Below are 26,741 nucleotides of genomic sequence, written 5' to 3' on the forward strand. Positions count from 1 at the left end.
GGGGTACCACCTGGGCTCTTCCAACGGTGGGGACACTATTCAGATCTTTCTAATAATTGACTATAGGGTGTTGGAATAAAACAAAACTGATAAAGGGTAAAGAACAATGACGTTAAACATACAGAACTCATACAAGGAGTCACATTACCTGGGGCCTCATAAAGGTGGGGCCACCTTTCAGACCTCTCTAATAATTGAATATTTGGTAGTGAAAGAAAACAAAGCTGATAGACGGATAGAGAACAACAAAGTCAAACATATACAACATTTAAAAGGTCACATAGGCCTATACGGACATTTGAGCTTACCTGAAAGTTCTTGATTTTACATCATGTAGGGCCTTAATGAAGTCTACCCCAGTACATGTAATAACAAACTAATCTTTGAAGAGTACGCAAAAGCAGTATGCATGCAAGGAAGGGGATCCCTTGGACTATCATTTTCCACCCTCAGTTTTGGACTGATGGGGTGCAACCTTACGCTTTGATCCCAAGGTTGGATCAACATTTCAGACTTTTCTTATGTTTGAATATTGGGTGATGAAAGAAAACAATTTTGATATAAGGATAGAGGGCAACGAAGTCACAAATATAGAACCCTTCAAAGGGGTCAAATAGGCCTTTAAGGGTAATTAAGCTCACCTGAAAGTTCATGATTTTCCATCATGTAAGATCAAATATAAGGAAGACAAATAACAACTTAATCGTTGAAGTGTCCACAAAAAGAGTATGGAGGTAAGAAGGGGAAACCCTAGGATTATCATTTTCGGCCCACAGTTTGCTACTGCTGGCGTCCCACCTTGGGCCTTCCGAGTCTCGGTCCATTTTCAGAGCTTTTTAATGATTAATTATGGTGTACTTTAACTCCAGCCCACGCAGTTATCACCACTCTTTGTAGAGGGGGTAGAGTAGCCAACGTTCCGCCCCAGTTACATTTAGGTGAACCAGAATCACAAGCGCTTTTCTCTAGGCGTTCCGCCCGGGGGCTAGCCCAAGTACCCCACACCCCCGTCCAGGTCCCCGGTACTCTTATGCAGGGGAACACGCGATTTAAGCCCATGAAGGAAATGAGGATGGTAGTCCAGGAGGAGGTCCAGCAACCGGTGGGAACAACGTCATTGAAGGATTTAAGGGACATGTCTGAGAAATGAGAAACTGTAGGAGGAACTGCGGGCCAGAATCCTTCCCCTAGATGTACCATTCATCACAGCAGGGCATGAACAGAAACCCTCAGGTGCTTCAAGTGTGGGATTGCTGTCTATTTCAAGAGGGGCTGACCGTAGCTCAATTGGAAGGATGCACCCAGAAGGCAATGGTGAAGCCTAGGGAGAATTCCGAGACAGGGAGCGACGGTGCATCCACCGTTAGCTAAAGAGGAGTCTATCCACGGGGATGTATGGATGCTGACACCGGAGCGCTCTTCGCAAAGGCCCACGATATTGGTTCGGACACTGGCAAAGCAAAAAAAGCTCATTGCACGAGTCATAGGGAAAAAGGGACAACCATGAACTCAATTGTGTGTGTCATTTAATGAAAAACAGGATCCGAGTCCGGTTCCTGGAGGCACCAGAGGAGAAGGAGGAATCTGGATACTAAATCATCGGGTGGGAAGACGACAAGTTTGAAGCCTTCTCCATGGATGAGTCATGTGTCCCAGACAAGTTCGAATTCCCATAGGATATTGCAGTGCCAGAGCTGAAAGGGTTTGGTGAAAGGGAACTGGAGTATTAACCAGAACAGGAGATATCACCTGTTCAGTAGGAGGACGTGGATAATGAGACGCTTGAGAAATGCCCGGAAGCAGCGACGCAGGAAGTTTCTCAGCCAGAGGAGAAAAATGGGTTAGAGATGGGTTTTGGCTAAGCAGCGGATGAGACGGATGGCATGCCCTGTTAGCATGCTTCTGGGCCCTACAGAGACTTCTTTGCCCCCGTTCGGCAATTACGCCCGACCACATGATCCATTGTAGAAATGACAATCCAGGGAGTGCAACTGCAAGCAGTAGTAAACACAGGTAATAAGGTCAGTGTTATTTTCACCATGGTCCAGGAGGAACTTGATCCCAAGTCGCTCATAAAGCAACATGACTGTCACCCTTGTGCAGGCTGGCGAAAACGTAAGGATCAGAGGATTTATCACGGGTCCCGTGGATATACGCCTAGGAAATGTGGACTACAGTTTTTAACCCTACATGTATGTGGCTCCCCTAGAGGATCAGATTGTGTGGGAATTGAGCTCCTGCATCAGCACAAAGCTCGTCTGGATTTAAAATTTGGTACTCATGGGAGAGGAGAAAGTCCCCGTGACGTTCGGGCTTTCTTGGGAAAACAGGAGGTCCTAGTCTCTATGGCCGTTTTGGCCAGGTACTAGTCCAGGTTTCAGATGCTAAGTTGATATTTGTCTTCGTTATGACCCTATATTATCTAAGATTAGGAACTTTCAGGTGAGTTCAATTGCCTATAAAGGCATATGCTACCCCTTTCGAGGGTTCTATAAGTTTGTCTTCATTACACTCTATCCGTGTATCACTTTCATTTTGTTCGAACACCATATTCAACAATTAAAGAGGTCTGAAAAGTGGAGACACCTTCACGAGGCCCAATTTGCTACCCCTTCAATCCAAAACTAAGGGCAAAAAGGAGACCCCAAGGGGTCCCATTCCTTGCCTCCACACTCCTTTTGTGGACCTTTCAAACATAAGTAGGGGGTCTTCGATGATTCCGAACCCGATGTTTATTCTATGCGTTATCAATAAAAATTGAAGGGGTATCTCCATAACAAGAGAAAGTACCATTACCAATTCTTCACAATAGTAGGGGTAGACCACTAGTACCCGAACCCCAAATTCTCATTCTCCGGGGTAGGGGTCTTCGATGATTCCCAACCCTATGTTTATTCACTAAGTGTGATTCATTGTGTTAAACATTGAAGGGGCGAACCTCCGTAAAAAGTGAGAGTACCATCACCATTTCTTCATAGTGTTGGGAGATTACCTCTAATACCATACCCCAAAAAATTTCAGTCCCCGCGGTAAGAGTCTTCGATGATTCCGAACCCGATGTTTATTCACTAAGTGTAATGCGTTATTTAAAAAAGTTGGGGGACCGGATCTCCATAACTAGAGAGAGTAACATCACCATTTCTTCACAATGGTGGGAGAGGATCACTAATATCCTTCCCCCAAAATTTCAGTTCCCGGGGTAGGGGTCTTCGATGATTCTGAACCCGATGTTTATTCACTTAGTGTAATGCGTTATGCATGAAAATTGGAGGGTTGGATCTCCGTAACTAGAGAGAGTTACATCACCATTTCTTCATAGTGGTTGGAGAGGACCACTAATACCCTTCGCCCAAAAATTTCATTCCCCTGGGTAGGGGTCTTCGATGATTCCCAACCCGATGTTTATTCACTTAGTGTAATGCATTATGCATAAAAATTGGAGGGGCGGATCTCCGTAACTAGAGAGAGTAACATCACCATTTCTTCACAGTGGTAGGAGAGGATCACTAATAACCTTCCCCCAAAATTTCAGTTCCCTGGGTAGCGGTCTTTGATGATTCCAAACCCGATGTTTATTCACTTAGTGTAATCAATTATGCATAAATATTGGAGGGGAGGATCTCCGTAACTTGAGAGAGTAACATCACCATTTCTTCATAGTAGTGGGAGAGGACCACTAATACCCTACCTCCAAAATTTCAGTCCCCGGGGTAGTGATCTTCGATGATTCCGAACCCGATGTTTATTCACTTAGTGTAATGCGTTATTTAAAAAAGTTGGAGGAGCGGATCTCCGTAACTAGAGAGAGTACCATCACCATTTCTTCATAGTGGTGGGAGAGGACCACTAATATCCTTCCCCCAAAATTTCAGTACCCTGGGTAGGGGTTTTCGATTATTCCAATCCCGATGTTTGTTCACTTAGTGTAATGCATTATGCATAAAAAGTGGACGACCGGATCTCAGTATCTAAAGAGAAAGTACCATTACCATTTCTTCACAGTGGTGGCAGTGGACGACTAATACCTTACCCTCAAAATTTCAGTTCCCGGAGTAGGGGTCTTCAATGATTCCGAACCCGATGTTTATTCACTAAGTGTAATACATTATGCATAAAAATTGGAGGGGCGGATCTCTGTAACTAGAGAGAGTAACATCACCATTTCTTCATAGTGGTGGGAGAGGACCACTTATACCCTTCTCCCAAAATTTCATTTCCCGGGGTAGGGGTCTTCGATGATTCCGAACCCGATGATTATTCACTTAGTGTAATGCGTTATTTAAAAAAATTGGAGGAGCGGATCTCCATAACTAGAGAGAGTACCAGCACCATTTCTTCACAGTAGTGGGAGAGGACAACTAATATCCTTCCCCCAAAATTTCAGTTCCCTTGCCAGGGGTCTTCGATGATTCCGATTCCGATGTTTATTCACTTATTGTAGTGCATTATACATAAAAATTGGAGGGGCGGATCTCCGTAATTAGGAAGTGTAACATTACCATTTCTTTACAATATTTGGAGAATACAACTAATACCCTTCCCCCAAAATTTCATTCCCCGGGGTAGGGGTCTTCGATGATTCCGAACCCGATGTTTATTCACTTGGTGTAATGCGTTATGCATAAAAATTGGAAGGGTGGATCTCCGTAACTAGAGAGAGTAACATCACCATTTCCTCACAGTGGTGGGAAAAGACCACTAATACCTTTCCCCTAAAATTTCAGTGTCCTAGGTAGGGGTCTTCGATGATTCCGAACCCGATGTTTATTCACTTAGTGTAATGAATTATGCATAAATATTGAAGGGGCGGATCTCCGTAAGTAGAGAGAGTACCATCACCATTTCTTCACAGTGTTGGGAGAGGACCACTAATACTCTTCCCCCAAAATTTCCGTCCCCGGGGTAGGGGTCTTCGATTATTGCGAACCCGATGTTTATTCACATTTAAAAAAGTTGGAGGAGCGGATCTCCATACCTAAAGATAGTAACATCACCATTTCATCATAGTGGTGGAAGAGGACAAATAATACCCTACCCCCAAAATTTCAGTCCCCGGGGTATGGGTCTTCGATGATTACGAACCCGATGTTTATTAGCTGCAATAATGTAGCCCTCTCTGATTTTTTTTTTTTAGGGAGAGGGCTACAACTCCTTAGGATCTCCGTAACAATTGCGCTCATTCTAAACATTTCCTGACTTTCTTTACGTAAATAAAATGATATTCTATGTTTCTTAGTCAATATATAAATTTACAACCTGCAACTTTAGATTTGTGAGGCTCTATTCTACCGTTTTCAACAATTTTGATAAATTCCAATTTCTCGATTCATATTTGTGCGCCATGTTTGATGTACTGAAGTTTCAACTTCCGGTTGTCAAGTCATTTGCATATGCCATATAAGGTAGTATTTACATCAATGGACAAGTATGGAGGCGAAAGCTATTTCGTCGGTATTGAAAAGGTTTGAATTTAATATCAAGTTAAAAACCGAACAGCAGAGTGTAAATTCTTTCTGCAACAATATGATTTTCCTTTCTTTGTCGAAGTGGCTCGAGTAACTACATTTTCGCGCTGATTGTCAATGTTTAGGCTTTTCATTAGATCCACCTACGAAGAATTTCGCATGCTGTACATAATATTTAATGAAAAACACCTTTATTAGACATGCCCGAGCACAAAGTTGGAACTCCTTTTGGTGTAAACAACATTTGGGACTAATACACAGAGTTTATTGTCGGTTATTCATAAAATTATTTTGCACCATTACGGAGATCCTATGGAATTGTAGCCCTATCCCGAAAACGTCAGAATAAAAAAAATTGGATAGGGCTACATTATTGCAGCTAGATGTTTATTCACTTAGTGTAATACATTATGCATAAAAAGTGGACGGACGGATCTCAGTATCTAGAGAAATAAACATCACTATTTCTTCACAGTGGTGGCAGTAGACGACTAATACCTTACCTTCAAAATTTCAGTTCCCGGGGTAGGGGTCCTCGATGATTCCGAACCCGATGTTTATTCACTTAGTGTAATGCATTATGCATAAAAATTGGAGGGGCGGATCTCCGTAACTAGAGAGAGAGTAAAATCACCATTTCTTCACAGTGGTGGGAGAGGACCACTAATACCCTTCCCCCAGAATTTCAGTCTTCGGGGTAGGCGTCTTCGATGATTCCGAACCCGATGTTTATTCACTTAGTGTAATGCGTTATTTAAAAAAAGTTGGAGGAGCGGATCTCCAAAACTATTGAGAGTACCATCACCATTTCTTTACGGTATTGGGAGAGGACCACTAATACCCTACCCCCAAAATTTCAGTCCCCGGGATATGGGTCTTCGATAATTCCGAACCCGATGTTTATTCACTAAGTGTAATGCGTTATTAAAAAAAAATTTAGGAGCGGATCTCCGTAATTAGAGAGATTACCATCACCATTTCTTCACAGTGCTTGGAGTTGGTAACTGGCACCCCATCCTTATAATTCCAGTGTGGTGTTGTTTTATGCATATAGAAATTTGAATTGCGAACTGCGTTCTAGAATGCAGTTCACTATTGAATTGCGAATAGTGAACTGCGAACTGCGTTCCAAAATCTAATTGCCTTGGGGAGTTAAGTAATCGACTTGAATGTATTTTTCCCACATAGATACATTCTTTATGAATCTTTTCGTGGGTAGAACATGCCTATACCTACCTGGGTAGTCCCCTTAGAGCTAAAATACAGAGGGCTACCCCTTTCATATAGAAATCCGCCGTAGAGCCTTTATAGAGCCACCCTTTCTGTTGACCTAAAAGGGGCTGGAAAAAAAATCGAACATGCTACCCTGCTTAGAATTTAATGCTCTTTACAACAAAAATATCAGCATTGCTCTATCTAGCTCCGTATAGGCACCCCGACGCGAATGCGGGACCCCCTGCGGCCGAAGAGGCGAATTTCAGTATTTTCTGTAGATACGGCAAATTGCACGGCCTTTTCTTCCTCGGAGAATGAATTAATCGACTTTAATTCATTTTTCCCACATAGATACATTTGGTGGGTAGAACATGCCTATACCTACCTGCGTAGTCCCCGTAGACCTAAAATACGAAGGGCTACCCCTTTTGTTCTGTTTAGAGTCTCTATAGAGCCGCCCTTTCTCTGGCCCCGAAAGGGCTGGAAAAAAAACAATCCAATATGCTACCCTTCTTAGAATTTAATGCTCTTTCTACCAAAAATATCAGCATTGCTCTATCTAGCTCCGTATAGGTACCCTGACGCGAATGCAGGACCCCCCGCTGGGAAGCGAATTTCCGTATTTTCGGTAGAAACGGCAAATTGGACAACGATTTCTTCCTCGGGGAGTTAATTAGTCTACTTTAATTTATTTTTCCCACATAGATACATTCTTTATGAATATTTTGGTGGGTAGAACATGCCTCTATCTACCTGGGTAGCCCCCACAGATCTACCCCTTTTATACAGAAATCCGCATTACAGCCTTTATTGAGTCGTGCTTTCTGTGGCCCTAAAGGGTCTGGAAAAAAAACAATCCAATATGCTACCCTGCTTAGAATTTAATGCTCTTTCTAACAAAAATATCACGATTGCTCTATTTAGCTCCGTATAGGCGCGAATGCGGGCCCCCCGCAGCCCAGAAAGCGAATTTTCGTATTTTCGGTAGATACGGCAAATTGGACGGCCATTTCTTCCTCGGAGAGTTAATTAATCGACTTTAATTTAATTTTCCCACATAGATACATTCTTTAAGAATATTATGGTGGGTGGAACATGCCTCTATCTACCTGGGTACTCCCCGTAGAGCTAAAATACGGAAATCTGCCGTAGACCCTTTATAGAGCCGCCCTTTCTGTGGCCCTAAAGGGGCTGGGGGAAAAAACAATCCAATATGCTACCCTGCTTAGAATTTATTGCTCTTTCTAACAAAAATATCAGCATTGCTCTATCTAGCTCCGTATAGGCACCACAACGAGAATGCGCCCCCCCCCCCCCCCCCTCAGCCCAGAAAGCGAATTTTCGTATTGTCGGTAGATACAGCAAATTGGACGGCCATTTCTTCCTCGGAGAGTTAATTAATCGACTTTAATTTAATTTTCCCACATAGATACATTCTTTAAGAATATTTTGGTGGGTGGAACATGCCTCTATCTACCTGGGTACTCCCCGTAGAGCTAAAATACGGAGGGCTACCCCTTTTATACGGAAATCCGCCGTAAAGTTTTTATACAACCGCCCTTTGTGTGGCCCTAATGGGGCTGTAAAAAACCAATCCAATATGCTGCCCTGCTTAGAATTCAATTTTCTTTACAACAAAAGTATCAGCATTGCTCTATCTATCTCCGTATAGGCACCCCGACGCAAATGCGCGACCCCCCACCCAGCCGAAGAAGCGAATTTCCGTATTTTCTGTAGATACGGCAAATTGGGCGGCCTTTTCTTCCTCGGGAAATTAACTATTCGACTCTAATTTATTTGTCCCACATAGATACATTCTTTATAAATATTTTGGTGGGTAGAACATGTCTCTACCTTCTTGGGTAATCTCCCTAGAGCTAAAATAAAATGTTTCCTGTCTCTCCGTTAATATCAAAATAGTACAGGTAATTACATTAATGAACCTTTTAACGCGTGTCAAAAATGCGAAAAAAATCCTTTTTGTCAATATCACCTTTAATTTGTCCCATTTTACGGGCATCTGCGATTTCTTAAATTATTTAGTAAAATAAAGTTTATAACTGCTATTTTGTAGTAAATTTGATGCTCTTTCCATTCGAATTTTCAGAATGACGCTATCTTAATTGGTACATTATTGGGCTACAATTGCAAGTAATGTTTTCAATACGATGTCAAACATCGGACAGAGAGCCGATTTATATAGGCCACTTCCGGGGGGGGGGGGGGGGGTTCTTTCACAAATTGCAACTTTTAATCCTTTATAAAATATTCAATTATAATTGAAATCGTACAAACTTGGTGTCCAATTGTAGGTATTTACAAGCCCTTTGCAATGATATAAAATTTAATAAATAAGCACCGCAGGTCAAATTATAAGCGGTCAAATTAATTACCCGTAAAAAAAAAATGGGAGTACAGTTCGCCTCAAAACGATATTGCCTTGCAATTTTAATACAATGTTACCTAATAAATTTGAAAAATTTTGATCCTAGGCAGATCATTTTTGGGGCCTATTGAACGGAGATATACGCGCGCGAAAATAGGCTTATTTTTGAAAATTAATATTCGCTCGGAGGCGCCTATATCACGCGATCTGGGTATCGTATTTATGCATAGAAATAAACAAACTTGGTATCAATCGATAGGTATTGAATAGATCTACATAATTATGAAATTTTACATGCAAAGATGATGAAGGCCCGTCAAAAGCCGAAAATAAAAAAAAAACAAAGGGGGTAGGGTTTAAAAAACAGTTCGCCTCAAAACGATATCGCCTTCAAATTTTAACATAAAATGTCCGAAGGATGTACCTAGACAGGAAAAAAAAGAATGATGGTTCTATCTCGTCCGATACCTGAGATACAGCCACTCAATGTGACGTCGATATGAATTTTTTCGGTTTTGGTACAATTCGGACTTTGCGGTCCTATAACTTCCGTATTTATTATTCGATCTTTACAAACTTGGTGTTGTTAGATAGGTATTGAAAATATCTATCCATTGATATTAGGTGTTTTACTGTAGCAAATAACAATGTTATGGGCGGTCAAAAGTGGATTTTTAAAAAAAAAGTGGGGTGGGTTGAAAAAAAAGTTCGCCTCTCCTCGAAATACTCAAAAAATGTTATGTAACTTTTTTTCAATCTATAGTATACATAACCTACCTACATTTTGACACCGAGTTTGTTAAAATATCACGCGGAATAAATTTTTTACGGCCGATTTAAATTGGTAAAGTTTGGTAGAAAAACTCAGAAAACGGGGACCCCTAAATTTGTAAAAAAATTTAAAAAAAATTAAATTTTTTTATCATAAACGTGTTCTAGAAGCTCAAACTTACCTGCTGGTCCAAAAATAAATTGGATCAAAAAGGTCTGAATCCTACAGTCGGCCTGTTTCTGTACAATGTGTACCATTCAACTTCATTTCTTTACTCCTTATGACAGTTACAATATATCACAATAAATATACTGAACATTGAATATGTAAGATACTAAACATGTCCGACAGATTTAGTAAATAACAAAGTATCTCTTATAATTGCCTCAACATAGTCAAATGTCACCAAATGATTTTCAACTCTTTGTTGACACACTGTCCCTTATATTAATCTACCCATTTATAATATCATCTCTCTCTCTCTCTCTCTCTCTCTCTCTCTCTCTCTCTCTCTCTCTCTTTCTCTCTCTTGGATGCAGGTAAACTACTATCCACCCCATTTCCTTAACTTATGATCCACATAAAATTATACCGGTATGTAGGTAAATTTGAAAAAAAAAAATCGTTGTTGTCATACTTAATGTGCAATGTGTTCAAACAACAATCAAGTCGTACAATGGTGAATCGTTTAGGCTATTCAATACTATTAGTTACACAGTTAGTTAGTGACCTGATACGGAAAAATACATGGTGTGAAAAAAAAACCCGTATCGGGCGAGGCGAAGCCGAGCCCGATACGGGTTTTCTTTTCACAACATGTATTTTTCCGTATCAGGTCACTAACTGTGTAACGAATTTATCACGTCGAAGACCTCTAACTGTATATGTGGGGGTCTATATCATACAACTTAGTCAAATGTCTTTCCTTTTGACACGGCTGCAAGTCGAACCCGACGATAAATAAAATTACTCGCCCAATACGGATTTTACTCGCATGATACGGTTTTTTTCACGGCGTCATGTGACCAAGATCTGACCAATTAGATTTCAACAATTTTGTCTGAGGCGTGATAATTTTTTTTACTGCTATCGCTTCGTTCATATTTAAGGCAGCCATTAGGCACTGCACTCCGGGAAAATACTGCTTACCGGATACGTCAATTCTACGTGAGACTATGGGTTATTTTCAATAACGATAACTACGCAACACCTTTCGTTTTGGTAAATATTTTACAGGATGACATTTGCATTTTTTTCTTTGTACTGTTCTCAAAAATGTTTTCCAGGACTCTCTAAATGATACGAATCACTAAAGAAAATTTTCATTATTCTGCAATTTTCGCAGTAATTGAGTATCAAAACATCTAATAAATGTACATGTTTATAGTACAATACAGCCATTAATCGATGTAAGAAAAGTTAAGAAAGTCGAAGGGATGCGATTAAGCACGGAGATTTAAGATACATCTTCCTTGAAAGCAATATTTGCACTAGTATCTAAGAATAGATCAGGAATGAAGGTAGCAATATGAATCACACTGTCAGATTGAAATATAAAAAATCCTCTGCCAGTTACTCCCAATGATGTCAGTTTGTTACTTGGTGTTATTAGATTTTATGACTCCGACAGAGAACAGATGTATTGAATCGTAAGGAGATGAAGGATGCCTTTGATTGCATTGTCACTCCTTGCATTCTTTTTCTCATTTAAGAAAATATACATCACAATCATCTCCATATTTTCTACAAGTATTTATAAGTTAAAGAAGACAGAAATGTCGGATAGAAATACGAAAACAAAGAATTAAGTTAGCCGTTCTATGTGAACCCCATCAATCTTTATTATAGGACAAGTGTAAAGCAGTAAGAAAAGTAATTTTTTTTTAAAGAATGATCATCTATCTTTAAAGAAAAAATCCATGTATACCTGTCAAGATATAGGTACAGAAGAGGAATTGCTTTGTTCATCAAAAAAAAAAAAATAAAGAATGATTTATGAATGCAGGGCTCGCGCTTCCCATCGCATTTGTCGCATTTTGCGATTTTTCAGAAAAAAATGCGATAGAAATTCCGGAAATGCGACACGGACATTTCGTATTTTAGTATTCGCGCACCATTTTGAATTTCAGCTGTTGGCATCCAAACAGCCTCAGGGCTGTTTTACCTGTGCATAATGTGGATACCCTGTCGCATGGAAACAATAAGACTTAGGGGCGTCTTGTTTATTTAGCAGTTTACACAAAACAAAGGGTTGATCTTCTATGTACAGGTAGGTGTGAATGAAATGAACTTTGCACATGCCAGTTACCTACAGTACACATCGTAAATATAGAGATACCCGGAGTCATTACTGGGGAGCTACCTGTTTTGCACTGGATGGAATAAAAAGCGTGAAATTGTGCACACAAGTTAGTCAATGGAAGATACTTCCGTATTAATAAAAATATATAAAATTTAATTTGTCGGTTCATCACAGTACCAAAGCGATTTCATCTAGAAAGGTAAACTAGAATGTTCAGCTATATTTTCTAATCCATTTGACATTAGTATAGTGTATAAATAGAGGAATGTTGGGAAATTGCATTATTCTTTAGATCTTTAGTTTGATCTACTTAGAAAATGGCCATGAGGAAACGCAAAACAGTAGGTTCTTCTGAAATTGCTATCCTGTCATCTTTTGACTTCACATCATCTTAAGGGACTCCAATCCTCAGCAATGTTTGGTAACTCGCGTAAAATCCGGAAAAAGTTTATTCGTATCATAAATTCCGGCATTTATATTTTTTTGGAACTCTTCTTTGAAAAAAGAATAAGAATTCACAGATGTAAACAAACGGAAATGGAGGGGAATTGTATACGAGAAAGAGATAAGAAAGGTCGGTTCAAGAAAGCCTCGTCTACTGCTACTATAACCATTAGCACATGTACCGATGAAAATAACAACCACCCTGACTTCACCGATGTCAACAGCGAAGATCCACTAGCACAGGTAGATGAATATGATGAAAATAAAGAGACATTTGACCTGTTCCAAGGCAGAAGAGTTGTTGAATTTTCAATTCTGGTGGATCATTTGCAAAGAGGGTGCTTTCTGTGTCATACGCCTTTGGATCTTGTTGACTGTGAAGAAGAGAGATGTTATGGACTAGCCAGCTTACTGTATGTGAGATGCAGGAAGTGCGACGAACTGACGATCATTCCAACTGGTAAACGACACAATATAGGTCAGAATGGTCAAGGTCCTTTTGATATCAACACCAAACTTGCTGTTGGTAAGTATTTTTATAAAAACCTAAACGCGTGTGCATTTTGCAATTTATCTGTAAATGTGCAGAACAGGGATTCATATGTTCCTAGGAATCTACCCTATGGGAAATACCTTTCGGATAAAAAACTCCACCATGATCTTGTGAAAATCTTCACATTGTATGCAGAACAATCTGACAGACTTTCTTCATTAGAGAGCACACAGAACAATGAAAACTTCAATCAAATTGTTGCAAGAAAAAATCCAAAGAACAACTTCTACTTCTTCAGAGAGTACCACTAGCAGAGTTGCTGCAGCTACATGTGAAAAAAATATAGGACCACATTATGTGACTCAGGTATTATTTCCATTTAGAACTACTTAGTATGGATACTGAGTGTGTGTGTGTATATATATATATATATATATATATATATATATATATATATATGCACATATGTTTATGATATTTCTTTCCTGTTATATTTTTTAGATAAATGATGAGTTGAGTTTGTCGCCCAGGATTACAAAGCGCACATCTATCATTACTGCTGTGTCCAAATTCATGGAAGAGAGATAACTCTACATTCTGAAAATTGATGTCATATTGATTTCAGTCATTATCTTTTATATTTTACTGGATACAATGCAATTTATTTTTATTTTTGTAATCCTTTCACCCAATGGATATTTTGTTTAGGCAGCAAACAAGTCAACATACAGTATATGAAATACAATTTGATGAAACTGAGATAACTCTTTTTGTTTTCTATTATTTACTGTATACGTAATGATCAATTATCTCATAAGATCACCTGGATACAATGGTAAATAATTATCAATTCTTTGTCATAATAACAAGTACGTAAGAAAAGCTTCACAATAATGGTAAAAAAAATACATCTTCATTTTTTTGCACCTGAGGGACGGAGTACCTTAAGCCATTTAAAATTTGTTTCAGACTTCATGAAGTCCCTTCTCCTCTACATGATGAGATTCACCAAAGGACCACTTTGTCATTCTGGATTTCAAGATGAAAACAGGATTCTTCAGTGAAAATGTGATGTGAAACTATGATCATGTGTTATGTATTACAGTAATTAATTTTCAGTAACTTTGTCATCAGTAACTTTCAAGACTTCAAATTTAATGAGTAATATATGTCATTTACACCACTAATATGATTAATAAACATTTAGAAACTCATTTCTTGTTTTTATTTAATATAGCCAGTTTATATGCTATGAAATACTCTTAATTTTTTCTGGTATGAAATAGAATTGAGTCAACTTAGCCAAAAACAATGTTTAGAAATAAAACAATTATTGTGCTGCAATGTCATCAGACAGACTAAAAAGAATCTGCTGAAATACAACCGATTTTCACAATTTCCTAATAATTATAGTGATTTGTGATAAAAACTAAACAAAGCTATGTTGTATACATTGTGTAAGAATAATCAGAGATATGATATGTTGTATATGCCTCTTGAATAATATACATAAAATATAAAATTATAGATCTACAGTAAACGTGTATGAGTCGATGCACGCGCGCCAGGTTGCGACACAAAATTTTGGGCCAGTGTGAGCCCTGGAATGGGAGTATTTCAGGAGTCTGACCAATTCATTTTTATTATAAGTTCATGTAAAATACTCGAATCTGATTGGTCGAGAAGTATTTGAAGAAAAAAACAACCCAACAATTCCTTCTGAGAATAGAAAGCACGCGCTCCAGGGTCATAGTATCTAGCAACGGGTAACATTACTTGACAACGGGTGATCTACAAATTATTACATGCGTCAAATTTATGCGCGCACGTTTCGCTGGATATCCGTTGAACCATAATACAGACGGGTATATAACATTAGCTAGAGATATTGTTCTGAGTCTTCTCAATTTTAGTCAAACTTTATATTCATGGAAGGCAAATAAGCATTTCATGGTTTATTCAATTTATGTATTTTGTCGACAACTGATTTGTTTGTTTTACGTCCCGTCGAGAATTTTTCACTTATATTTAGACGTTACCAGCTGTTGGTAGTGTACCACAAACCCTAGACCTATGCTTAGCGCTCATGATCGGGGCTGTAGCAGTAAGGGTTCTTTAACGTGCCAACGCCTGCCGCGACACGGGACCTCCGTTTTTAAGGTCATATCCGAAAGACCCGTGATTCTCACTTTTAAATGGTGAGCGTTTTGTGAGGGAGCAATCACTACCTATTTTCACTTCTTAGTTTTGACGCGGCCATGACACAAGTGGGACTCGAACTCATGACCTCCTGTTAACGAGGCGAACGCTCTACCACTGAGGTACTGCGACCAGTATATTTTATCGGGGAAAAAGCGACATAAACAAAGATATAAATCACCATAAAATATGGGTGCAGAAGTGTGCAAAACAAATGATGATAGTCTCAAGGAAAATTTTCACAATACATGAAGGCGTTAAGAAAATGCAAACCCTAGAAATATTTTAGAAAATGTTAGTAAAAAGAAGATATTCTCTTGAGATTTTAGAGTATCATGAAGTTCACTGGAAATCATTTGTACTTTCTAGTACAGTTTTTCATAGAATCAAATGTACGTGTATATTGAATCCCATATAAATGTATATTGGACTCATCTGGGGGAAAGCTAAATAGCTTGCTTTTTTATTTGTAAACACCGATATGCGATATCAATCATGCCTTAATTTAGTGTGTTTTATTATAAAAGAGGATGAACTGTCCTTTGTTTTATGACACGTAAGGTTATCAGAGGTGTAAGTAGTCCATTGCTTGTGACATCGGACCGTTATAGTGCAGTGATCCCTCACAAAAATTGACGTTATTCTGTAACATACTCCCTAAACTCATCGATTTAAGGTAGCTCACTACACTCAAGCTTATATACTCTGTATGACACCACGTCACAAGATAGCGATTTAGATGTTTTGTGAAATTATTTGTATGATCAATTTGTCTATCATCGTAGCTCAGTGGTTAAAGCATTGGGCTTGTGAACCGCAGATCTCGAGTTCAAATCCCCCATAGTCTTTTATTAATATGTATTGAAATAATTTTTTTGAAAATCTGTTTTTATCCAGATTTGTATATTTTTTGTCTTTTTGACATATATACTTATTGTATATCATCATATCTTTTATAATTAAATCAATTCGTACTGATTTGAGAAACTATTTCTGGGTGTAGTGAGCCACCTTGAAGAAATTGAATTTTAAATTCATTTTTATTGTTATAAGTGTGTTTTAAAATACGTACTTATACGCAAGCTTAAATAGTAACCATTTCACCTTTAAAGTGCAAATTATTAAGTCGTCACTGTAATAAGATAATCTCTTTTAACTTAAGAAAGTCCCACCAGACGTCAACACGTTTGGCCCTTTTCGACGACAGTCTTTACAAAGAAAGAAACAACGCAAATAAGACCTTATCATGCAACGACGGACGCTGCTTTTAACATATTAAATAAGAATTTTTCTTAAAATCAAATATGCTTTGAAAAATAGAGCTTTCCTCGGTACTAAATTTATTAAAGATGTTGACTGCTGTGTGAAATGCAAAAACCTGATAACAGGTTCTCTTTCTTCACAAGATATACATCAAAATCTCGCATAAATCAAGCGCAAGCGATATAGATTTCATTTCTAAAACCTGTTAAATGAACCATTTCACACCTGGTTCTTGATATACATACCCCCTCCGTTATTGTAGCAAACATACGGAAATCTCCATACATTTCCCAAATCCACTGCAAATCCAATGATAGAAAGAAGAAAGTCAATTTTCTTTCCCCAAGTTTCTCTCACTTCCTCTGTAGTTTCCAATTCTGTCTTCTTCCCCTCGGACTCAACATTTGGTTTACTGGACAACAATTTTTCCTTGATATAAGACATGAGTGTTTCTTTTTTAGAGTGTTCTTTTTTCACTTTGTCATCGGATGATGAGTGTCTAGTGAAATCTATCACAGTCACTGACTTGTCGTTTTTATAACAATTGATCCCCAAATCTGAATTTTCGGATTCATTCTCAGCTCGCTTTATAAGGAAATGACTGTCATTTCTGACGTTATTGTGGACACTCAGTGTTACTGGCTTTCGGTAGCTTTGAGGAGAGTTCTCATAGTTTTGTATTACGAATCCTTTGTCACTTGTGGCTACATCAGCTGCATAGTTAGTAAATGCCGCGTTATCGTAGCTTAAACGAATGGAATTCTCCTCGCGAATTTTCATTGGCTTATGCATCTTTTCGGAAGGTTATAACCTCATAAAAAGTTTTTATCAAAGCGAATTAACGATTTATCCGATGAATCGCATTTGCATGGAATATCCACTATAATCATACGATCTGAAAAAAATATATAAACCAGATGCAAAATGACATGTAGATGAAGAATATTTGATACCTGCTTTACGAAATAAACGACCACTGGGAAACTGCACCACAATCATCTTCATTGATCACGAGGTAGCTAGAAGGCAAACATTTTTTTAAAACAAGAGGCCCATAGACCACATCGCTCATATGAGTCACCTTGGCTCTGCATGCTGTTCTTTAGCTATTGTAAAAAAAAAATTAAAGAAATGGTATGAAAAATTGAAATTGGTATAAAACTTTGATCCCCTATTGTGGTCGTGATTTGAATATAATACACCGATCCACGTAAGTTCATGACCTTATATTTTGACCAATGAAATGCGCTGAAAAAATAAGCTCCGTTCTCCACTACGTGCCTCGGACAAACATCGGACATCCGTCATTGTTTTGTATAATAAATATAGAAAAGTATCAACCGATCATGCGTTAATAATACAGTGTGTACGCATCTTTTTGTATAAGGTTTTCCTCTGGAATCAGTAAATCAGACAGTACGTATCCAGACAAACTTATTGGAGCCAAATTCACACCATTTTCATCAACGAAAAACGAACTTGCCGTTTATTGCCTTATGTCACAGCCCTCAAAATCAGCTAAATGTCCATAAAATAACGACGATACGTATCTATGAACTCGATAAGATGTTTTGATGTTTATTGTACTACGCAGACATTTACAATCCAGGAACATAGCATCGTTTTTCAAAGGGGTGGGGGGAATTGCTGATACAACATCTTCAATTTTCATACACTCTGTTTTACAACGGTCACAAAAGGGGAGGGTCAGAGGAAGTGTATATTAGTATATCATAGCTGAAAAGAGTAGAAAAAACTCATTGTAAGGGGGAAAAGGACCGATATGTTGTCGCACTACACTGCACTGAGCACTACATGCATGTTTTAAGTTTTAAAATGCATGCAACTAAAAATTCAGTGTTTCCAGATCGAACTGTGCTTGTTAGCCATGGATTACATGCTAATGACATTGATAATTAATGCATAAATTTGTATAAATGTATTAGTTAAATTTTAGCAGCGACATTCAACAAAACCTAAACGATATTTTATTCATTAATAAGTGAATGGGATTGGGCAGCAGGCATAGCTTATTTCAGCCCTTTCCCTACATCAAGGTCACAGTACTGAATCAAACACATGTACATATAATATGTAAGTAAGATAAAATGAATATAAAAAAAGATAAAGATATATATATATATATATATAAAGCACAAACAAACAATTATAACACCCAACCTTACGTTTACCCCTAGGATCTAAACGATACATGTGATAATCAATTAATTAATATATAAAGCACTAAATAATCACAACTAGGTACTGAAAATTTTCACCCCAGCCCGGGGTCGAACCAGCGACATACGACACCCACCGCCTAGCAAGACTGTCAAACCAGTGCGTAAGTCCACTCGGCCACAACGACTTCCCTAAAAAAGGAAGTTTTGTTATGCTACTTATACACACTGATGCAATTTCACACAGTCGCTGTGTCATTCAGTGTTTAAGATATTTTATAAGGAGAGTGGATCTCTTTTTTAGGGAAGTCAACGGCCGAGTGGACTTACGCACTGGTTTGACAGTCTTGCTAGGCGGTGGGTGCCGTATGTCGCTGGTTCGACCCCGGGCTGGGGTGAAAATTTTCAGTACCTAGTTGTGATTATTTAGTGCTTTATGTATATATATATATATATATATATATATATATATATATATATATGCTAATGAAAATAACCATGAAACAAGAGAAGAAGATAAATAGTCGAAGTAGAAAAAATAATAATAAAAGAACAAAATAAAAACACGAAATACAGTTTGAACATAAGTGAATTTTCAACTGAATTAATACAATTAGTACACATTGGAGTATCTGATAAACTGTGATGGTAAAAATCAAGTTTCTTGCATTGTTTCTTAGTTGACAATGTATTATATCATATTGATGGTTTCCAAAATTTAGAAGTTCTTTACCTTTTTTTCTTTTTTCTTTCTTTCCTTTTTTTTTTTTTTTTTTTTTTTTTACAAAAATAGGAATACAAAAGACTTTTGAAAGAAGATATCCCATAGGCATTTTGATGTAATCTGGTAGGTTGACGATGACCCTACAGGGATCTACTGCAAGTAATTTTGTTTTGCTTTGTTTTCATAGCAATATGATGAGTCAATAGCTAGATACCCAGCCCTGTGTGACGTTAAACAGGAGGAAATGCACCTATCAGGGTACATTGGATAGAACAATAAACCAAATCAAGTACTTTAAACTTTTCAGTAGAAATATTCCTGTCATTCTGTTACAAAGTATCAATTCATATTAGGTGTGCGTAGCTGCTTTGAATTCTTCTAAAAATTTATTCATTAGTGAAATAAGCATATAGCATTCAACCATGTTTATTTTGTGTTGAGAGTTCAGCTCATGGATTTTGAGAACAACAGTAGGCCCTATACAAAATTTTGATATTTTGGCTACTTCCTATACATGCGGAGGAAAATTTTGCAGTTTTAATCACCCCTTTACGATTATCCAGGTATTTTGAAGATGCCATTTTCTTATGTTAGATTCAACCATTTTCGAAATATTTCATTAAAATTAATATTTTTGTCATTGAGTGGAGTTGTGATTGTCTATATAGAGGGCAAAGCCCTGTCACGGCCCTAAGGGCCGTGAGAGCGGAGCTCTCCCTATAGGTAACACGTATATACATGTTTAAAAGGAAAATATAGAAAACCAATGAAAAATTAAATCATACCTATGGAACTTGAAAATTTTGGTCCCAATGGCGTCGATTCGAATACTAGCGCGTAGACATGTATTTCTCCATTTTGAATCTCGTGTATCCAAGTTATAGTCATTCTGAGATGTTACATGAAATCCGTAAAAGCATGTAAATCTTATTTTCTTAATCATATATAATCACTCTTCGAATTAAAACGCGATTGTACAATGCAATGTATCCTATGTTTGTGTATTTGCTAAACACCGACGCTGAATATGACGTCACAATGCACCGCCGCGGTGGCCGAGAGGTTAGAGCGTTCGCCCCGCATGTGGAAGGCCCGGGGTTCGAATCCCGGCCGCGAAACACCGAAGTCGTTAAAACAGGTAGTGACAGTTCCATCGCCAAACGTTCGGCATCATGTGTGAATGTCACGGGTCCTCGGAGATGACCTTAAAAAAGGATGTCCCGTGTCACAGTAGGTGTGGCACGCTAAAGAACCCTCACTGCTCAACGGCCGCAAGCGACGAGCATAGGCCTAAATTTGAAGCCCTTCACCGGTCTTGGTGACGTCTCCATATGAGTGAAAAATTCTCGAGTGAAACGTTAAGCAAGATACAATCAATCAATCAATCACAATGCACTATTTACATCAGTTGCATAACGTTTCCCGCGTTCAATAAATAGGCGGGTCAAAAATGTCTAAAGTTAGAATACTTTGATTGAGCGCTGTCCTTAGGTGTTAATATTTCGAGATATTTTTGCCCTGTTATGGATCTAGATACTAATGCCAATATTTTTTTGCTTCGCCCTCAAACACGGTCACGTCGTAAGACATATTAGGTTTCAATTTAAAAGAAAAAGTTTGAAATTCGCGATTCTTTCAATCACTTCCGGTGACGACCGGAAGTGACGGCGACAAACAAATTTTGGAAACTTCGAAAGAGACCTCATAAACTGGTATAGGTTTCAATTTTAAAAAAAGTTTGAAATTTTCGATTCTTTTAATCACTTCCGGTGACGACCGAAAGTGACGGCGACAAAAAATATCACGTGCATGCACTATAGAATTGAGAGATCTATTATCCCTGAAAGTTTCATTTGATTATCTTTAGTCGTTTTCGAGATTACCCCGAACAAAATCACCTTTTAAAAACAGGAAATCGGACATATCTACCGAACGGAAGTGAATTTTGAAAAAAATGAAAATAGTATTTAGAGATATGACCATTCTACATAATCTGTGAAAGTTTGAAGAAAATCCATCCAACCGTCTCTGAGAAATCGCGTGTCAATGAAAAGGGAAAAAATAATAATTATAACTAGACACGATCTCGTTGCAACCAACGAGGAGGTCTTCCGTCCAATTTCTGACGACACAGGATCTTAACTGGGATAATTCAATTAGTAAAGAACGATTTTATATGAAAGGAATAAACATCTACATTCTTAAAAATAGAGCGATAAACACCATCCGGTTTTAGTTTATTCACTTCCGGTATCTCGAAAGTCCATAAAACGACTGAAAAGTCCACATTGAGCGTGCAAAAAGCCCCACTAAAACTTTCGATGAAAAATACTTATTATTTGGACAACTTCCAGTTTCTAACAATCAACTTCCGGTTGAAATAACTTGTTACACTCTAGTAAACGATGTTATGAGCATTAGTAATGAAAAAATGAAAAATTACATAATATTAAGCTACTTCCGGTGGACGACGGAAGTGACGGCAACGGAAGTGAAATACGTATGTTACATCTACTAGTCACGAGTTAATAGCCCTGAAAGTTTCAAGACAACCTTTGACCGTTTACGAGAAAAAACCCGAAAAAAAATATCAACGGATATTGGACATATATCACGAACGGAAGTAAATTTTGAAAAAAGGATTTGACGGTGGTCTAAAGATGGATAATTTCAATAATAAATGTGAAAATCATATCAAACACTTGATTTATAAGCGAGATATATCAGGACAAAGAAAGAACAATTTTTTGAATATTTTCTCAATACACCGGAAGTTGTTGATTTAACTTCTGGTAAGTATAACATTTTCTGAAACTACAAACGAGACTATTTTACCATTCCAGTTTCGTTCAAAACGCATAATTTTGAAATTTGACGTTTTCTCCGTTCACTTCCGGAAGTGACGGTCGAAAAAATTATCTGCGTATGTCAAATCTACAAGTCGACATCTATTACCTTTGAAAGATTCAAGATGAAATGTTTAACCGTTTATGAGAAAACAGCTGGATAAAATCTCTTTTAAAAAACGGAAATTGGATATATTTCACGAACGGAAGTGAATTTTGAAAAAATATTTGACGTTACTCTCGAGATAGGTAATGTCGATAATATATGTGGAAATCAAGTCAAACAATCGATTTATAAGCGAGATATATGGGGACAAAGAAAAACCAAGTTTTCAACGTTTTTCTCAATAAAACGGAAGTTACTATTTTAACTTCCGGCAATTATCACATTTTCTAAAACTACAAAAGAGACCTAATCATACCATGCAAGTTTCGTTTAAAACGAATAATTTTGAAATTTGACGTTTTCTTTGTTCACTTCCGGTGACGACCGGAAGTGACGGACGAAAAAAAGATGTGCGTATGTCACATCTACAAGTTGACATCTATCAACCCTAAAAGTTTGAAGACTCAATCTCTAATCGTTTAGGAGAAAACGCCTGGACAATATGGAAATTCGGCCGTAACTCTCCACCAGAAGTGATTGTCGATAAAAGAAAAAAAAACGAATTTAGTTCAATTTACGTTGTATATTTCTTGAAAGTTTCATGAAAATCTGTCAAGCCGTTTTCGAGAAATTGCGTGCACAAAATCGGTAAGAAAAAGAATAATAATAATAAAAGAGGAAAAGAAACAACAGAATAACAAGAAGGTCTTCCGTCGGAAACGGAAGACCTTAATAAACAGTACAATCACTACAAGGTCTTCCTATATTGACCTATAGTCATGCCCAAATATATCGAAATTCATATAGCCATCTCTCAGAAATCGAGCTTACAAAAGTGAAGTTATTCTTAAATAACTGGAAGTTGGCGTTCGACTATTTCAAAAGAGACCTATAAAACGTGTATAGGTTTCAATGTAAAATAAAATGTTCGATATTCGCGATTTCTTTTATCACTTCCAGTGACGACCGGAAATCACGCCGACAAACGAAACTACAACAAGCATTCGGAGAGTATTGCATGGCAATACATAGTCCCCTACCGGTTGCAAAAATCACTGTACCACAACAATATTCAAAGTTCATTATGTAGGTTATGGTAAAAGGGAAAATTGGGGAACCAGGATAGGAATGGTTGGAAATCAACTACTATTCGAGTAGAGACTAGACCAAGAAAAAAGACAAATTTATAATTTATACACCTTGACATGACTATCAAAAGCAAAGCTTGCACAATGGTATTTTATGCCCTGAACCACTCGAGGGTTCCCTTCTGCCCCTATCTGAGGTACTAAATTTCCCTGCCCTTTTGAAGCTGCTGTGGGAATCACTACATGATACATATCTTATTTTCATACAATACATATGTACATGTACTTGCCGAAGAGGGGGCTTGTGATTTTACAAATATTTTGAAAGTTTTGTAAACCTACATGCTTGTGTGAAACATGAAACCATATGTAACCGGTCTTGGGTGTAAAGATAATCCACAAGATGGTTAAGGTCGTAGATTCGTTTAATAGTGGGAAACAATGAAAACAACCCTATAACAACAATAAAAACATTAAGGACAAATACAATACAAAGACAAAAGACACTATCGAACATATGATATATGCAACGATACAAATATATCTATTGGTCATCATTTTATCGTCAAAGGAAATAACTCTCTGAACCATCAATTATAAGTAATTGATATTACAAAAAATGAATATAATGTACTGCAGTAAATTGCATTTGTACATACCAGTTTATGGAACTAGGCTACAGCTTCCGAAATAAAGGTGAAGCTGCTTAAAACTCTCTTATGATGACCTATTGAATAATTTACTAAAATACTAAATTCTGTACACATATATCACTCTGCGCATTTAAATTACTTAAAACTCATTATTTACTTAAGGTAGAGATTGATAGGTTGATGCTAAAAAAATTAACCATTGAAATTTTTTTATTTTGATATATGTTTATGATGAAGCTTCGATATAAAACATAATAAAAAATCAATGTAGGTAATCGACCTTGTTTTTGAGAAATATGGCGATTTTAACAACACCTTCTTTAGTCCTTGTAAAGCGTAAAAAGTGAAGAAAAATAAGTAGAGAGCAATATACAAATAGAGCTATAACATTTTTATTGTAAAAAGGATCATAACTTGTCATATATGGTTCCAAACAACCTTTCACATAATTGTATATTACACATCAATTTCAAGTTCAGCAATCATTATTAACATGCAACAACATTACTTCAACAGAGCTACATTGGCTAATTACCTTAAAACAGTGCACAATATTTGCACACAGGGTCATACCTTTGCTTAAGCTGCAAAAAAATTACCCATCAAATTTCTTATTTTATTTCATTAAGTGGTCAGTCTATTAGTAAGTAAAATATATGAAAAAAATTATACACCATAACGGGGTTCAATATGGAACTAGCAAAAAATTCCTAACCCCACCCCCTTTTAACAAACTACACATTTTCGTAAGAAAAAGGGTTATTAAAAGATGTAAACAATCCATCAAAAACAGCTTGCTGAAATTCGAAGATTCTTTGTAATACCTTTTTTAAATTAATAAATATAATACAGAAAGTATGTATTTCAAATTTTAGCTTATATTTTGTTGTAGTTCTCGTTGTTGACCTTTGTGCACTTACACTCAGACTATAGATTTATCATACGTCATCATATTTGATGATTAATATCAAGAGTTTTCCCAAATAAAAATCCCCACAAAAAATTGAAATACAATTTATATTGTTAAAACAAATGTCTCCATTACATCCCAACCCCTTTAATATACTGCATGGTATGGAGGAGAAAGAATGAGCAGGAACATAGACGTCATGAATTGCACTCGGTGCATTGAGAAGAAAGATTCAGCCAGCAGAGATAAACTACTGACCTTTTTATTACTTAGAATGTTTAAGCATTCCCAAATTACCTCTTTGAAAATTGAACATGACAGTAAGAAGGTTTCTATAAGCTATTTCAGGGGCGGATCAGGAATTGAAGTTGGGAGGGGGGGTGCAACTGTATGAGGCAGGGGTCTGGGGGCCGCCTTGAAGGGGGGGGGGGATTCCCCAGAAACTCCTGGATTTTACAGATTTTTTAGGGCTTAAAACATGTCTCCTATGTAGTCATTTTTGGGAGTTGAACTATGTTCAATCTCCCTGGGTCATCACGCACTTTTCTGCGCAGTAATTTGTATTGATTTGTATAGTGGTCGTCAGCGGGGGTTCTGTGTCAGCTGATTTACTCCTAGGTAAATCAACATAAACTTTTATAAACATCCGCCATTAAATAATCCATGTAACTTTTCTGAATTAATCTAATTTTGATAATTGACATGTAAATAAATGCAATGATATTGTATTCAATTCAAAGATTTCGATCAATTTGATACTGATAGACATAGAAAAATAAAAGATAAGGTTGAAAATTGTCGTTTGTAACGCAGCGTCACCTATAAACATTGATAGGGAAACGAACGACAACTGCACACAAGCCCTATTGACACCGTTGCGCGAAATATCGAATATGGTGCGAAACCTCAGAAAAATTACAAGAAATAACTCTACAACATTGTGTATGTGTATATATTTGGTTTGTTTTTTTAATGTGATATAAAAAATGCAACTTTCGATTAGGATCGGAATACGAAATAAAATTTCTTATATCCGGTGGCAAAGTGAAACTGCTTCATGCTTCAAGTTATTGAATTACGTAGTAATTGCACGTTACACATTAGAGAACTGTTCCTTTTAATAAAGAAAGTCACAAAATAGATACAAAATGAGTGTACCTTATTCATTACTATTACCGAGCTTTCGTCGACTATAATCTCGAAATGGCGTGTTTCGCTGCGCTTGATGACGGTAAGGTCCACATTTTCTACGTGAGTAGTGTGATATTTGTTTATGAATTTTTTGCGCATACATGGTATGTCTCGGCTAGGAATAATGGAAACTTTCTCACCTATGTATGTAAAGACATATTAATCTCTATTTTTAAAAATGTAGAACACTTTTATCAAATGACAATGTTTGAAAACGCTTAGAGCCCCGATGTCAGAATTTCCTTTTCCAAGACATCATTATGTCAAATTCATTATCCTTTTTGAATAGTATGTACCATATTTTGTACCAATTATCCATTTTGAATTCCCTATTACAATGGGATTTTGCTGCACTCTAATGTTTGAGTGGATGTCATGAGTGTGTGTCAAACAGAAATTTTAAGAGCATGGGATAAGGTGCTGCCATGTATTACTTCACTATCAAAGTTTAACCCAGTTGCCACAATGTTGAATTTATGCTGCAAAAAGGATTGGAAATTGCTC

At 37.3% G+C, this 26,741-nt stretch overlaps 2 protein-coding genes across 6 annotated transcripts in view; one reads left to right on the forward strand and one right to left on the reverse strand.

Moving 5' to 3' along the window:
* The window catches only part of LOC125672851 (sodium-dependent serotonin transporter-like), a 139,546-nt gene that overhangs the window by 105,741 nt on the left and 7,064 nt on the right, over window positions 1–26,741 (reverse strand). For 2 of the 3 annotated variants that reach the window (XM_048909068.2, XM_048909070.2), the window contains exon 2: window positions 16,785–17,434. In XM_048909068.2, the coding sequence (XP_048765025.1) occupies window positions 16,785–17,331 (547 nt within the window). In that variant the 5' untranslated portion in view covers window positions 17,332–17,434. Of the gene's footprint in view, window positions 1–16,784; window positions 17,435–24,142; window positions 24,211–26,741 lie in introns of all 3 variants that reach the window. The other variant, XM_048909069.2, reaches the window with a different exon arrangement.
* On the forward strand, window positions 12,531–13,900 carry LOC125677692 (uncharacterized). Of its 3 annotated transcripts, none has more exons than XM_048915826.2 (2): window positions 12,531–13,110; window positions 13,579–13,900. In XM_048915826.2, the coding sequence occupies exons 1-2, from the start codon at window positions 12,555–12,557 to the stop codon at window positions 13,584–13,586; spliced, it is 564 nt and encodes a 187-aa protein (XP_048771783.2). In that variant the 5' UTR covers window positions 12,531–12,554; the 3' UTR covers window positions 13,587–13,900. The 3 variants fall into 3 exon arrangements, 2 of the variants coding, with proteins under 2 accessions (XP_048771783.2, XP_056010781.1); XM_056154806.1 differs by lacking the exon at window positions 13,579–13,900 and adding an exon at window positions 13,196–13,355; XR_008800122.1 differs by lacking the exon at window positions 12,531–13,110 and adding an exon at window positions 13,372–13,443.

Source organism: Ostrea edulis, chromosome 1 (assembly GCF_947568905.1).
Source record: "Ostrea edulis chromosome 1, xbOstEdul1.1, whole genome shotgun sequence".
Classification (NCBI taxonomy): domain Eukaryota; kingdom Metazoa; phylum Mollusca; class Bivalvia; order Ostreida; family Ostreidae; genus Ostrea; species Ostrea edulis.